The sequence below is a fragment of the Mytilus edulis genome, chromosome 13, assembly GCF_963676685.1.
Source record: "Mytilus edulis chromosome 13, xbMytEdul2.2, whole genome shotgun sequence".
In the NCBI taxonomy this organism is placed as follows: domain Eukaryota; kingdom Metazoa; phylum Mollusca; class Bivalvia; order Mytilida; family Mytilidae; genus Mytilus; species Mytilus edulis.
Window position 1 is genome coordinate 32,027,483 of NC_092356.1, and position 16,268 is coordinate 32,043,750.

Sequence of the window (16,268 nt, forward strand, 5' to 3'; positions counted from 1 at the left end):
ATCTCAGATACTTTAAGCAATAGGTCTAATATATTTGGTGTATGGAAGGACTGCAAGGTGTACATGTCCAACTGGTAGGTGTCATCTGACCTTAACCTCAGTTTCATGGTTCAGTGGTTTTAGCTAAGTTTTTGTGTTTTGGTCTGTTTTTCATATACTGTAAGCAATAGGTCTACTGTATTTGGTGTATGGAATGATTGTAAGGTGTACATGTCTAGCTTGCAGGTGTCATCTGACCTTGACCTCATTTTCATGGTTCAATAGTCAAAGGAAAGTTTTTGAGTTTTAGTCTTTTTTTCTAATACTATATGCAATAGGTCAACTATATTTGGTGTATGGAAATATTTTATGTATAAAAAAGAAGATGTGGTATGATTGCCAATGAGACAACTGTCCACAAGAGACAAAAATGACACAGACATTAACAACTATAGGTCAATGATCTATATATCAGTCGCACAGGTTTTATTTGACCTTGACCTCATTTTCAAGGTTCATTGCTCAGTGTTAAGTTTTTGTGCTTTGGTCTGTTTTTCTTAAACTATATTAGCAATAGGTCAACTATTGTTGTGGTATGGAAGAATTGTTAGCTGTGCATGTCTGCCTGGCATGGTTCATCTGTCCTTGACCTCATATCATGGTTCATTGGTCAATGTTTAGTTTTCTTGGTTAATGTTAAATTTATGTGACAGTTGTAATAAAGATTCATATTTAGGACTATCAACATATAATATCAATCATAAGTAAAGAAGGTGAGACAATTCAGTGTGTGCACTCTTGTTTTGCTTCAGAATAGAAATAACAGTATTGTATCTGAATCTTTGCCTACATAGACGTTGGGTTTTGCTGTCGCAAATTGAGTATACATGGCAGTATAGATAAGTTTGACGAAATGCGGAACAGCTTGTTTTGTGTATTTATGTGCTTGCACTAAAAGTAGATATATTGGGATTATACTGAGTGACCATATAAAGGTCCTCATATAAGAATGATTTATATGAAAATGAAGAAATGTTAATTCATTTATTTTCTGGGTACCAACTTTCATTGATTAAGAAAATTTGAATATTTGTTGATGTTTGATTACCTGGATATGCGAAAGTCTGCTTACAATCCTATATAAAGCATATACTACTGTATGCTGAATGTTAAAATTGATGATTTACCTTTAACAAAAAAGGACACAAAAATTAGTACCTCTCAAATAATAATGAATGGACAGTAATGCATGTATAATATTTATAGAATAACTAATCAAAGAATTCAAATATCGAAAAGTATTCAACGAGTGACCGAACAACACATTAAATTCATTAATGCGTGTAGCGCATGAGTTAATTATCAGTGTTGTTCGGTCACAAGTTGAATATTTTTCGATATTTGAATTCTTTAATTAGTTATTCTTTTTATTACATTGGCAAATGGCTTTTTTTTTTTAAAGAAATTAATGTAAAACATGTAAGGAACTATATCTTTTTTCTACGCATTCACAATTTGTTTTGATCCGCCATTATCTATGTCTTGACAACGCCTATTGTTGTATGACGTCAGAGAGTGAAATAACCACGTTTATTTCACATGTGAAATTATCAGTTTTTATTTGACTGGGAAAGCACTGTAACTCATTGCAACCAATGTAATAAAATTATTATACCCCCGCTTTAAAAAAGGGGGGGTATACTGTTTTACCTCTGTCTGTCCGTCAGTCCGTCCGTCAGTCCGTCCGTCAGTCCGTCAGTCCGTCCGTCAGTCAGTCCGTCCCATGAAACTTTCGTCACATTTTTCTCAGGAACTACACATCCACCCTTTCTGTAATTTGGTATCAACATTTATATATGTTAGCCATACCGTGTGATGCGTTTTCAGATTCATCACTTGACAACTTCCTGTTTACCGAACACTTGTATGATTTTACACATGATAGCCAAGTTGAAAATTTTCGTCACATTTTTCTCAGGAACTACACATCCACCCTTTCTGTAATTTGGTATCAACATTTATATATGTTAGCCATACCGTGTGATGCGTTTTCAGATTCATCACTTGACAACTTCCTGTTTACCGAACACTTGTATGATTTTACACATGATAGCCAAGTTGAAAATTTTCGTCACATTTTTCTCAGCAACTACAATACAAGGATTTCTGAAATTTGGTTTCAGGATTTATATAAGTCAGCTATACTGTGTGATGCGTTTTCAGATTCATCACTCGACAACTTCCTGTTTACCGAACACTTGTATGATTTTACACATGATAGCCAAGTTGAAAATTTTCGTCACATTTTTCTCAGGAACTACAATACAAGGATTTCTGAAATTTGGTTTCAGGATTTATATAAGTCAGCTATACCGTGTGATGCGTTTTCAGATTCATCACTTGACAACTTCCTGTTTACCGAACACTTGCATATTTTTACACTATTAATATTATCCACTTGCGGCAGGGGTATCATCAGTGAGCAGTAGCTCGCAGTTTCACTTGTTTATTACTTTTTAGAATGAAGCCTATAATAAGCTACAGTATTTTGTTGAACATTCATTACAAACCAAAGCATTGCAGTTGATATCACCAGAAGACTCACAACAACGACAGGAACTGAATAAACTCTTGGCAAGGTAAAATCATTCTCATATGTGGTCCATGCGAAAGGTACAAAAACGAAAATTTTAGGAAATTCTAAAAAGTGTACATAATTATTGGTAGTAGACTTTTGATTTATAAAACACATTTACTTTTCCTCATATCCTTAAACTGTGAGCTAGACGCACCTGCAAGTGTTGAGACCCCCCCCCCCCCACCCCCCCCCCTTTTTAAGTTTTATCAAGATTTTTAATGAATTATTTCATATAATTCAATCATTTTCAAAGTACAGTTTAAATGGCTATTGATAATGTTAACCCAGGTAGCAGTGGGGATAAGGCTCTCGCTTACGATGCTCATATCAATGCAATCAGACTGGGCAACGGTTCAAATCCCGTGCAACGATGGTTGATTTATATAATATTAAATAACTTAACTTAACTTAAATTTCAATTTCTAAAACACAAGAGGTCATAGTTTTTGTATTTTCCCTCATGTTATAATGTTGTCTTACTTTCCTTAAACCGGTAAAATAGAAGAAAATTATTGACTTTTGTCTCTCTAGTGTCGTAAAGTTTTAAGTTCGTGGTCGGTATAGCATTAGTCCGGGGACCAAATGATTTTACACTTGCTCAAATACCAAAAATTCAGATATTTCTATGTCTATTGCTGTTTTAATTGACAAAATCAGAATAGAATTGACAATCTTATGAATGTTTACATTAATGTAATTTTTTTCAGATAAAATCTTTTTTCAAAAATATTATAACAAACTTTGATAACGTGTCCTGTTAAGTTTATCAAAAGGACTTTTTGTACATTTTCGCATGGACTGGCTCATATGGTATTGGATGTTGATCATACAATCACTTTTTATGCCCTATTTATGGGCATTATGTTTTCTGGTCTGTGCTTCTGTCCATCCGTCTGTCCCGCTTCAGGTTAAAGTTTTTGGTCGAGGTAGTTATTGATGAAGTTGAAGTCCAATCAACTTGAAAATTATTACACATGTTCCTTATGATGTTGTCTTTCTAATTTGAATGCTTAATTAGAGTTCTTACCCCATAATCACGGTCCACTGAACATAGAAAATGATAGTGTGGATGGGGCATCCATGTACTTAATACAAGAAAAATATACATTTATTGGGAGAAATACACTAAATTTTGCTGTATAAATCATACCCTTGTCAGTCAGTTTGAATGCTGAATTAAAACACTGCACAACTTTTAAGAGAAATAATATATTCTATTGTAGATGTTTCCTGAAACTTGGTGATTGGGCAGAAAGTTTGATGGGTATTAATGAAAAATCTATTCCCACAGTACTGGACTGTTATTACAGGGCTACTGAACATGACAAGGACTGGTATAAGGTATTGAATAATTGATTCAGGTTCAAATTTTTATTAGATTGGTTGAGACATGTATTTATAACTGCAGATTCATTATTTTCATGGGTTCTAATTTTCATGGTTTGATGAAAACTTGCATATTCGTGGGTATTTAATATCATGGTTTTGGCAAAGTCTGCATACATTTCTTTAGAGAATTTGAAAAACACCGTAAGCCAAACAAATGTAGGGGTGGTGGTGGGGGAGGGGTCGAACAATCCCCACAATCCCCATCTGGTTCTTAAGCTAGTGAGTTATTATGAAAGTAAAGAAGGCAGAGTTTCTTCTGTTTCTGAATCCCTATACATTTGTTGTTTATTTGTCATTTGTGAAAAATAAGACATTGTTTAAATTAATTATATAAGTAAATATATTAATTTCTTGATTTTACAGGCCTGGCATGCTTGGGCATTAATGAATTATGAAGCAGTGTTGTTTTATAAACAAATGAACCAGACAGAAGAAGGTACACCTCAGACACCAGCAGAAATTGGTGCTACCAGCAAACTTGAACTGTCACCTAGACCTGAGTCTGTAAGTATTTAATGTCATAGTCTTTAGACAATAGAAAATGCTGTAGATTAAAAAATGACACACCAATAAAAGTTGAATTACTATCTGTTGCGAAAAAAAGACACACCAATAAAAGTTGAATTACTATCTGTTGCGAAAAAAAGTATATGAAAAAAATTTGTCCTGGTAAGAACTTATTATTCCTTTGATAAAAGATTTTATCAATTACACATTTCTTTTTACAGAATACAGCAATGATGCATAAATATTGTGTACCATCAGTCCAAGGTTTCTTCAGATCTATAGCTTTATCTCAACAAAATAGCTTACAGGATACACTTAGGTAAGTATACAATATTATATTAAAAGAAGATTTGGTATGATTGCCAAATGAAACAACTCTCCACATGAAAACAAATGACATAGAAATTCATGACTATAGGACCCTGTACAACCTCCAACAATGACTATAGGACCCTGTACGACCTCCAACAATGACATAGAAGTTCATGACTATAGGATCCTGTACGACCTCCAACAATGACATAGAAGTTCATGACTATAGGACCCTGTACGACCTCCAACAATGACATAGAAGTTCATGACTGTAGGACCCTGTACGACCTCCAACAATGACATAGAAGTTCATGACTATAGGACCCTGTACGACCTCCAACAATGACATAAAAGTTCATGACTATAGGACCCTGTACGACCTCCAACAATGACATAGAAGTTCATGACTGTAGGACCCTGTATGACCTCCAACAATGACATAGAAGTTCATGACTATAGGACCCTGTACGACCTCCAACAATGACATAGAAGTTCATGACTATAGGACCCTGTACGACTTTCAACAATGACATAGAAGTTCATGACTATAGGACCCTGTACGATCTCCAACAATGACATAGAAGTTCATGACTATACTATAGGACCCTGTACGACCTCCAACAATGACATAGAAGTTCATGACTATATATAGGACCCTGTATGACCTCCAACAATGACATAGAAGTTCATGACTATAGGACCCTGTACAACCTCCAACAATGAGCAAAGCCCATACTGTATATAAAAGACCATAAAATGATAAATGTTAAAACAATTCAAATGAGAAAGCTAACAGCCTAATTTATGTACATTAAGTAAAGGAAATACCAAAAAAATGTGTTAAACAGCAATAAACGACAACCACTGAATAACAAGCTCCTGAGACAGGCACATACAAATTGTGATGGGATTAAACTCATATCAGGTGTTCAAAAGAAATCTTAAAAAATCAGAATTTACAATTATTGTTTAATAACAATTATGAACAACTCATATAAAAAGGAAGATGTGGTATGATTGCTAATCACACAACTCACCACAAGAGACCAAATGGCACAGAAATTAACAGCTATTGGTCACCTTACAGTTTTCAATAATGAGCAACCCAATACTGCATAGTCAGCTATAAAAGGCCCAGAAATAGTCTAAATATCCTTGTTACAGTCATACTATGTGGTTAGGTTAGACTAGTTTTAAGGGATCACAAACTACCCCTTGATCTCTCTAGATATATGTCATAAAACTAAAACAATGATGTTTCCATCTGACAACTTAGAATTTTGTTGCATGTTTAGATTACTGACCCTATGGTTTGACTATGGTCAGTGGATGGAGGTATATGAAGCTCTTGTTGAAGGACTGAAGACCATACAGATTGATAATTGGCTACAGGTAACATTGAAATAGGATGAATAAAATAAAATGTTATAAGAAGATACCTGTGAAGTTGTTGTACAATTGAATTGGAATGTGTTTAACCACGATTAACTTCTCATTGTTTTCATTTTTTGTTGTTCATATGTTTCCCGGTCAGTACATAAACTGAGCGTTTTTGTATTAATCAAGGATCAATAACAGTCTCAGAATTTAGATGTTTTCTCCAAAATTGGAGTTTTCTATATATGAAAAGAAATTTTTTTTCGTTATATATATTTGTTATTTGCAATTTTTATCTACCTCTAGCATAATGAACACAATAAGAGTGTTATAACCTTTTAGTAAACAGTTAAATTCAGAAACAGAATGACTCTGAAATTTACTTCTTTTGATTTAACAAGTTTAGTTTTTATTTAAATCACCATTATTTTTTATTAAGTACCAAACTTTTATGGATTCTCATGTTAGCCAAATCGGCAAAAGAAAATCACCCCTCCAAAAGTCTTTTTAGTCTATTAATTTATGTTTGTTTGTATTTATTTTAAAGGTTATCCCACAGTTGATAGCCAGAATAGATACTCCAAGGAATCTGGTGGGAAGGTTGATATCACAGCTGTTGATTGATGTTGGCAAGGCTCATCCACAGGTAATATGGAAGTAACTGGATAGATAAACAAGAATGTTTCCATAAAACACAGATACTCTACTCGCACTATCATTTTCTATCTTCAGTGGACCATGGCATTGAGGTCAAAACTCTAATTTGGCATTAAAATTAGAAAGATCATATCATAGGGAACATGTTTACTAACCCTTTATAGCTTCCTGTTTGGTGTAAGCCTAAGCTCTGTGTTGAAGGCTGTACTTTGATCTATAATGGTTTACTTCTACAAATTGTAACTTATATGGAGAGTTGTCTGATAGGCACTCATCCCACATCTTCCTATCTAAGTTTCAAGTTGATTTGACTTCAAAACTGCATTGACCAAAAACTTTAACCTGAAGTGGGACAGATGAATGGGAGAAAGGGATGCACAAAATGTAAAAACCCTGAGTTGAGCACAAAAAAGTAAAAGAATGACTTAAAATTCATATTTTAACATGTTTAGGTTGCAGTCTTGTAATTGACTGCTCCATAGGCTTACATGCAAAACAGCTGATCTTTGAAAATAAAAAAATAAAAAATGCTACATAGAATTTTTTTTTCATGTTCATATCATGAATGTACTTATGTGAAATTGTGATTTAATCCAAAAAAAGAGGGTCTTGCCACGAAGAATAAAAAGTTACGTAATCCTGAAGTCAAATCATTTTTTTTCTACTTTCTGTTTGCTATTTTTACTAGGCCGCACCACTTCCAGTAAACATGATATCCTTCCACTTTCCTGAATCAATATCCTCCAAAAGATGCAAGATTTTTTTAAAGTTTATATATATGTTTCAATTCAGCATAAACCTATAATCAAACAGAAAAAATTGAGTTCAGAAAAAAATTCAGAAAAAAATGCACTATTTTGTTTCCCTCCATGTTTTGACATGCACCGGAAACTGGAGTTGTAATACAAGACTGGTACCTATAACAATAATTACATGTCTTAAAAAAATAAATCATTTACTTAGTTTCATTAAGTAGCCATATTTGAACATAAAAAGTGCTATTAAAAGATCTGTTTGGCTGTATTAATAAAAATAACCCCACTTTTAAAGCAGTACCCCTTTCTGAAAACAGTCAAAATTTGGAAATCAGTCATGTCTATCAAATGATCTGTAAATCTCATTCTAGTCTATCTTTATGAATGTTTTCTTATTATTTGGATACTGTGAAACTAGAAGAGTATTCTTATCTATTATCTTTATTTTTTTTCCTCTGTTTGATTGAAGTACATTCAATAGTTTACCCCTCCCCCTTTTTTCAATGAAATCTACCCAAGTGGGCCTCTTGTTTAAGTCAAAATTGAAAAAGTACCCAAAACTTGTTCATATTGAAGAATTTGCTACAATACAACTATCTGAACACAAGAAAGACCATACCTTTCTCTTTTTTGAATATACTGGTCTTTATACATGCCTACTATATCATGGTTTTTAGACTGTACTTGACACACCAATGCATATAAAATTTGAAATAAAATTCAAGAAAAAACAAAATGAATACTCAAGTTGGTGTTTTTGGTAAGAATATTGATTATTTGTCACACCTAATCACAAAAATCCTTGTCACGAAGGATAGTTTTAGAAAAAATCAACTTTTTAAACAAATTTTTTACCCAAATATGAAAATTTCAATTATCCATGCAGTGCCGCAGACAGGAAAAGAAGTATAGACTCATGAAAAATGAACATTTTTGAAAATCTTTTCACCAAAAGTTCATTTTATACACATTCTACCTAAATGTCAACAATTAAGCCATAAAAATAATAACCCTAAAGAAAAATATTACGTTTGTATGTAACTGTCTCTTCAACTTTGGGCTAATTTTCAATAAAACTGTGCAACTAGAATTTTCATCACAAGAAGAAGATTTCATTGAAAAAAAAATCTTTCTATGTTCTTTTTAATTGAAAATCATGTAAGTAATACCATCAGAATCTCAATTTGCCTGAAACTGTTGTGCTTTATATCTATAAATACTGTTGAATGGTGTCTAGTATAAAAAAGCATAATTATTACATAATTTCAGTTTTTTCAGTGTAACTTGATACCCCATGATTTTTTTCTCTTAAAAAGTCCTTTAATCATGATGTTTTATCATTCTGGGCACACAAAAGTCCACATGAGCTACTTCCTTGCAGTGAACATATGAAAAAAATACCCTATGCAGGTTGCAGTCTTGTAATTGACTGCTCCATAGGCTTACATGCAAAACAGCTGATCTTTGAAAATAAAAAAATAAAAAATGCTACATAGAATTTTTTTTTCATGTTCATATCATGAATGTACTTATGTGAAATTGTGATTTAATCCAAAAAAAAAGAGGGTCTTGCCACGAAGAATAAAAAGTTACGTAATCCTGAAGTCAAAACATTTTTTTTCTACTTTCTGTTTGCTATTTTTACTAGGCCGCACCACTTCCAGTAAACATGATATCCTTCCACTTTCCTGAATCAATATCCTCCAAAAGATGCAAGATTTTTTTAAAGTCTATATATATGTTTCAATTCAGCATATACCTATAATCAAACAGAAAAAATTGAGTTCAGAAAAAAATTCAGAAAAAAATGCACTATTTTGTTTCCCTCCATGTTTTGACATGCACCGGAAACTGGAGTTGTAATACAAGACTGGTACCTTTAGGAGTTATAAATATTGTACCAAATAAATATTTACTCAACAAGTGTCTTTCATATAGCCACACATCTAAGTTTATTCTTATAAATCATATAGTTGAACCACAAATTCATGTGTTCAACAAATTATAATTTTACCATATGGTTTTGAGCATAATTTGTTTGAACCACAAAATCAACTATCCAGGAAAATACAATTTTCCTATAAAATCGATTAGAAATTAAAACCTAAAAAAATATAGAAACAGTATATATTTCTATAAGCAATTATAAGTGCATGTCTAAATTGAAAACAACGTTCAAACCTATGATTGCGTTGGATAAAAACCACAAATTTATATGTGTGCATGCAAAACAAATTTTTTGTAGAGGGGTCTAAATACAGCACAAATAAAGTGAAAAAAGTATATTTTATCAAAACACAATTGACTAGCTGGTCGAACAAGGGATGTTCTTAAACACTGCTGACAGCCATGGCTATTGTTAAATAAATGGATCACCAGATGTAACAAAATGGATCTTAATTATATATATCGTGTATATTCACAAAAACAAAAATAGTTCATTTGCAAACGTATGACACATGAAAAATAGGCACCCAGGTGGATGAAGTAATGAGATTATTAAAAAAAAACGTTGTTAAAGTGAAAGTTTTACATACTTGTAAAACCACAAGGAGAACCCAAGGATTCATAATCGATCTTTCTATTTATTGTAGGCCTTGATCTACCCATTGACAGTGGCATCTAAATCTAACGTAACAGCCCGACAAGTGTCCGCTAATAAAGTATTAAAGAGTATGAGGGAGCACAGTAATACACTGGTACAACAGGCCATGTTGGTTAGTAGTAATATTTTCATTTTGGATGTAACACGTCTTCTGATTGGCTGACGTTGTTTTGTTGATCATATCATAGACACAATTTTGTCATGTGACCATGACGTCATCAACGTTTTTTCATGATTTATGCCGGTTTAAAATGTAATTTAGAATTAAATTATAAGAAATAACTGTAATATTTTGTCAGTCTATTTGAAATAACATAAAAAATGTGGTGCACACTGTTAAATATTTGCTACGCGCGTTATTCAGTGTGCACCACATTTTTTATGTTATTTCTTCTTAGACATAAAAAAATATTACAGTCATTCCTTAAATATTAATGGGACACACCTACAACCAATAGTTGAGTAGAGGGTAGGTAGGAATTAGTTTGTCTGTCTCTGAAACCAATTTCAATAAATCAACCTGCCGATCTTTTTGCTTTTTTCATGGACAAAAAATATGAATGATGCTTGACTCTAATAGCATTGATAATGAAAATTGGGAATATCTCAAAGAGACAACTACCCAACCAAAGAGCAGAAAACAGTTGAAGACCATCAATGGGTTGTCTGATGTATGTACACAAATGTATACTATACACTCCTGATTTACACAATGATAAGATTCTAATAGCTCGAGGTCTTATGATATCTAGGGAATTGTCACAATAATGGATGAGGTCAGAAAAAATAGACCATCAGCATTCAATGTATTTTAGAAACCAAGTTTTTTGCACCATAATAGTTGAATGATTTAGATAGATCCTCTATGATATTGTTTGCAATATTTTAACAGAAAAGATTTGTGGTAAAATGGAATTAATTTCATAAACAACTGTGGATACATTATTATTCATGGGGTACCAATTTTCATTGATTACTTTTGTTTAGGAAAGCCACAAATTTAAATGCTCAACAAAGTATACATTGTCTTCAGGCTTGTATACAAACTTTTGAAAACACCACCAAATATCTACAAAAATATCATTTTCCTCAGTTTACTAAAATTGGTACCCACATCATTGATGAAGGCCATGGTAACATGTTTTTAAAACCATCTTCAGAGAAGTTTGTCCCAATTTTGATTTTAATGAAAACTTATCATAATGAAACCTTTTGACTATTTTAGGTGAGTGAGGAGTTGATTCGAGTAGCTATACTATGGCATGAGCTTTGGCACGAGGGGCTTGAGGAAGCTTCCAGACTTTATTTTGGGGAGAGAGATGTAAAGGGAATGTTTAACACATTAGAGCCTCTACATGCTATGATGGAGAGAGGACCACAAACATTGAAGGAAACTTCATTTAACCAGGTTTGTAGAACTTTTATTTCAGTTTAGTTACTCTAAATTCAGAAAATATTGCGAAAAATGTCACAGGGTTAAAATTGCAAAATAAATTTAAACTTCATTTTGAAATTTTTTGTTTGTATTAAACAGGATTTTTCTCATAATCGCAAAGATAAAATTGCATTTTTGTCAAAACTGACAAAATCGCAATAATGAATGAACGCAAAAATTTCTGAATTTACAGTATATTGTTGATTAGTCAGTTTTGACTAAAATGCGATTTTTAGCTCACCTGTCCCGAAGGGACAAGTGAGCTTATGCCATCACTTGGCGTCCGTCGTCGTCCGTGGTCTGTCGTCCGTCGTCTGTCGTCTGTCGTCCGTCGTCTGTCGTCGTCTGTCGTCGTAAACTATTTCAAGAATCTTCTCCTCTGAAACTACTGGGCCAAATACTTTCAAACTTTAACTGAATGTTCCTTAGGGTATCTAATTTATAAATTGTATCCGAAGTTTTGATCTATCAACAAACATGGTCGCCATTGCTAAAAATAGAACATAGGGGTCAAATGCAGTTTTTGGCTTATAACTCAAAAACCAAAGCATTTAGAGCAATCTGACATGGGGTAATATTGTTTATCAGGTCAAGATCTATCTGCCCTGAAATTTTCAGATGAATCAGACAACCCGTTTTTTGGGTTGCTGCCCCTGAATTGGTAATTTTAAGGAAATTTTGCTGTTTTGGTTATTATCTTTAATATTATTATAGATACAGATAAACTGTAAACAGGAATAATGTTCAGCAAAGTAAGATTTACAAATAAGTCAACATGACGGAAATGGTCAGTTGACCCCTTTAGGAGTTATTGCCCTTTATAGTCAATTTTTAACCATTTTTCGTAAATCTTAGTAATCTTTTACAAAAATCTTCTCCTCTGAAACTACTGGGCCAAATACTTCCAAACTTTAATTGAATGTTCCTTAGGGTATCTAGTTTGTAAATTGTATCCGAAGTTATGATCTATCAACAAACATGGTCGCCATTGCTAAAAATAGAACATAAGGGTCAAATGCAGTTTTTGGCTTATAACTCAAAAACCAAAGCATTTAGAGCAAATCTGACAAGGGTTAATTTTGTTTATCAGGTCAAGATCTATCTGCCCTGAAATTTTCAGATGAATCAGACAACCTGTTGTTGGGTTGCTGCCCCTGAATTGATAATTTTAAGGAAATTTTGCTGTTTTTGTTTATTATCTTGAATATAATTATAGATAGAAATAAACTGTTAACATCAATAATGTTCAGCAAAGTAAGATCTTCAATTAAGTCAATTTGACCAAAATTGTCAATTGACCCCTTAAGGAGTTATTGCCCTTTAAAGACTTTTTTCACAATTTGTTCATCATGTTGACTTACTTTAAAAAATCTTCTCCTTTGAAACTGCTGTATCAATTTCAGCCAAACTTAGGCTAAATGAGTTTCAGAGTATCTAGTATAAATTTTATATTTTATTTCCTTGTATGTCAAGAAACATAGCTCCTATGGCTAAAAAAGAACATCTATATAGGAGAAAAAGATTATTTTTTTTGGCTTTTGAAGAAAATAGGACGATCCAAAAAACATTTAAATAAATTGAAAAGCCAAAATAATCATTGAGAGATTTAACCAAAAGAATTAAGGTGAGCGATTCAGGCTCTTGAGAGCCTCTTGTTATCTTTGCGATATTGAGAAAAATCCTGTTTAATACAAACAAAAAATTTCAAAATGAAGTTTAAATTTATATTGCAATTTTAACCATGATTTTTCATGACTGTAAGATCTAGATTGCCTCTTTACAGAATTATACATATAAATATATCACAATCTAGCCCTTACAGTCATAAAAAATCATGGTACAATTGATATTTTTTAGCACAGTTTGTACTAGTACTGAAGAAAGTTTTATGATCAAAAGCCTAGAGGTCAGGGAAATATCCTTATATTTCAGTATGTTTCAATAGAAAAAAAGATAAAATATAAAAGACTATAATTTGAGTTATAAGGAACTTTAAAATTTGATAGAAAGATTGTCAGGCAAACTATCAAATTGAATTGAATTTTCTCTCATTTTTGTGCTATTTTCACATTTGTTTCTCCTCACTAGTGAAACGTCTATTTTTGACAAATAATTGGTCGAAATTTAATTATGAAGTCAGATGTACTTGGTTCTTCTGAATTTTCCTTTAAAGACGATCATTATTGATGAGTCACATTTAAAGTACATAACTTTATGAAAATCTCTGCAAGCCTCACGCTTTGAAAATTAAAAGTTATATGACTTGAGTTGAAAAATATTGTAACACCCACCTTGTAGTGGTGGAATCTATATGTTTTTTACTTTTTGAATTATTGTTTTTCAGGCTTATGGTAGAGATTTGATGGAGGCTCAGGACTGGTGTAAAAAGTACCAGAGATCAGGAAATGTCAAAGATCTAACACAAGCTTGGGACTTGTATTATCATGTGTTCAGAAGGATATCTAAACAGTTACCTCAGGTATGAATTGTACTTTTGATGGGACTTGTATTATCATGTGTTCAGAAGGATATCTAAACAGTTACCTCAGGTATGAATTGTACTTTTGATGGGACTTGTATTATCATGTGTTCAGAAGGATATCTAAACAGTTACCTCAGGTATGAATTGTACTTTTGATGGGACTTGTATTATCATGTGTTCAGAAGGATATATAAACAGTTACCTCAGGTATGAATTGTACTTTTGATGGGACTTGTATTATCATGTGTTCAGAAGGATATCTAAACAGTTACCTCAGGTATGAATTGTACTTTTGATGGGACTTGTATTATCATGTGTTCAGAAGGATATCTAAACAGTTACCTCGGATAAGAATTGTACTTTTGATAGGACTTGTATTATCATGTGTTCAGAAGGATATCTAAACAGTTACCTCAGGTATGAATTGTACTTTTGATGGGACTTGTATTATCATGTGTTCAGAAGGATATCTAAACAGTTACCCCAGTTAAGAATTGTACTTTTAATGGGACTTGTATTATCATGTGTTCAGAAGGATATCTAAACAGTTACCTCAGGCTTGAATTGTATTTTCTCCTACTTTTCTTGTCAGATTTTAGAAGTTAAAAAAAGAGAGTTGATATCAGTAATGACTTAGAGGAGTTCTAAAATGTGGGCACATCAACATAATTTTACCTGGGTTATGACCTATGGAATGTAAATTATATAAAAAATTATCAAGCTTATAACTTTTTGTTCATTTGTCTAAAATTTAAAGGCTTTAAATATACAATGACTTGGAAACCTGAATGATAATTACTTTTAAAATGGTAAGTTACTGCCCTTGGACAAATGAAGTTCATTTATTATGTTTATCTGCCCTTAGAATAGCGGAGGGGGCATTAAGTTTTACTCCATGTCCCTCAGTTCGTCTGTACGTTCAAAAATTGTTCTCTGTTCTCTTACTTTAGTTTGCTTCAACCAAATGTTATGAAACTTATACACAATGTTTATTACCAAAAAATACAGATCAAGTTTGAATTTTGGTGGTGTCACTTTTATCGTTACTCTTTTATAGTTATGTCCCTTTACAAATGGAAAAATTGCTAAATTTTTTGTTTTCATTCCTCTTCTTTAGTATGCCTCAACCAAATGATATGAAACTTATACACAATGCTTATTACCGTAAAACTCAAAGTATGAACTTGAGTTATATATCTTTATATGCAAATGGAAAGGGGGGGGGGGCATTATCTTTGTCCCATGGACACATTCCCCATTTATTTTTAGCTCCTTTTACGCAACAATTTTTGATATTTTATTTTAAAAAAATACATTGTTATATACAATAACTTCACCCATTTTGGGGGGAATTCCTAGTCCCTATTGTGTTAACTGGAGCCAATGAAATCAGACTCATCTTGAATCTTGCTTTTACAATGGTTATAATGTAAGATATAAACATTCTGTGAGTGTAAAATGTTGTTTGAGGTGACATTAATGTTTAAAATATGTGGCATGGTTTTGTAAAAATGAATTTGAAAAGTGAATGACATTCAGGGGAAGTAACTCTATTATTAAAGTATGCAATTTGTGCTGAATCTCATGCACTCATTTCTAGTAAAAAAAAATCAAAGTTCATTCAAGTCTTCAATGTAGTTGAATGATACAAGGGAAGTAACTTTGATAAATTTCATATATCCATTGTTGTTTTGTTTTTCTTTCAGTTGACCTCACTTGAGTTACAATATGTTTCACCCAAACTTCTGAGATGCCAAGACTTAGAATTGGCTGTACCTGGAACATATGATCCAAATCAACCAATCGTAAAGATTAGGAAAGTTCAAAGTTCATTACAGGTTATCACATCCAAACAGAGGCCAAGGAAACTCAGCATATTTGGTATTTTAATCTTTATTTTAATTTACAAATAGTTAATCCTTTAATAAAAACATGTCGATCAATAAATTTTCTGCAGCAGTCCCTAAAGTGTTGTTGTTATAAGACTCTCTACATTTTATGTTTTTTTTATCATAACGACCCTGCATACCCGGCGAGGTATCCACTTTATGGACTCTACCATACTACAGACTCACCAGGCGTTGGTGCACTTTCGTTTGTAATTGACTTTAATAAAAACATAGAAACTGTAA

General features: G+C 32.6%; 1 protein-coding gene across 3 annotated transcripts in view; it reads left to right on the forward strand.

Moving 5' to 3' along the window:
- The window catches only part of LOC139499993 (serine/threonine-protein kinase mTOR-like), a 427,410-nt gene that overhangs the window by 52,380 nt on the left and 358,762 nt on the right, over nucleotides 1-16,268 (forward strand). For all 3 annotated transcript variants that reach the window (XM_071288672.1, XM_071288671.1, XM_071288674.1), the window contains 10 exons: nucleotides 2,500-2,618; nucleotides 3,841-3,958; nucleotides 4,370-4,510; nucleotides 4,735-4,832; nucleotides 6,121-6,217; nucleotides 6,750-6,848; nucleotides 10,209-10,331; nucleotides 11,445-11,627; nucleotides 13,999-14,133; nucleotides 15,843-16,017. In XM_071288672.1, coding sequence (XP_071144773.1) covers nucleotides 2,500-2,618; nucleotides 3,841-3,958; nucleotides 4,370-4,510; nucleotides 4,735-4,832; nucleotides 6,121-6,217; nucleotides 6,750-6,848; nucleotides 10,209-10,331; nucleotides 11,445-11,627; nucleotides 13,999-14,133; nucleotides 15,843-16,017 — 1,288 coding nt within the window. The remainder of the gene's footprint in view (nucleotides 1-2,499; nucleotides 2,619-3,840; nucleotides 3,959-4,369; nucleotides 4,511-4,734; nucleotides 4,833-6,120; nucleotides 6,218-6,749; nucleotides 6,849-10,208; nucleotides 10,332-11,444; nucleotides 11,628-13,998; nucleotides 14,134-15,842; nucleotides 16,018-16,268) is intronic.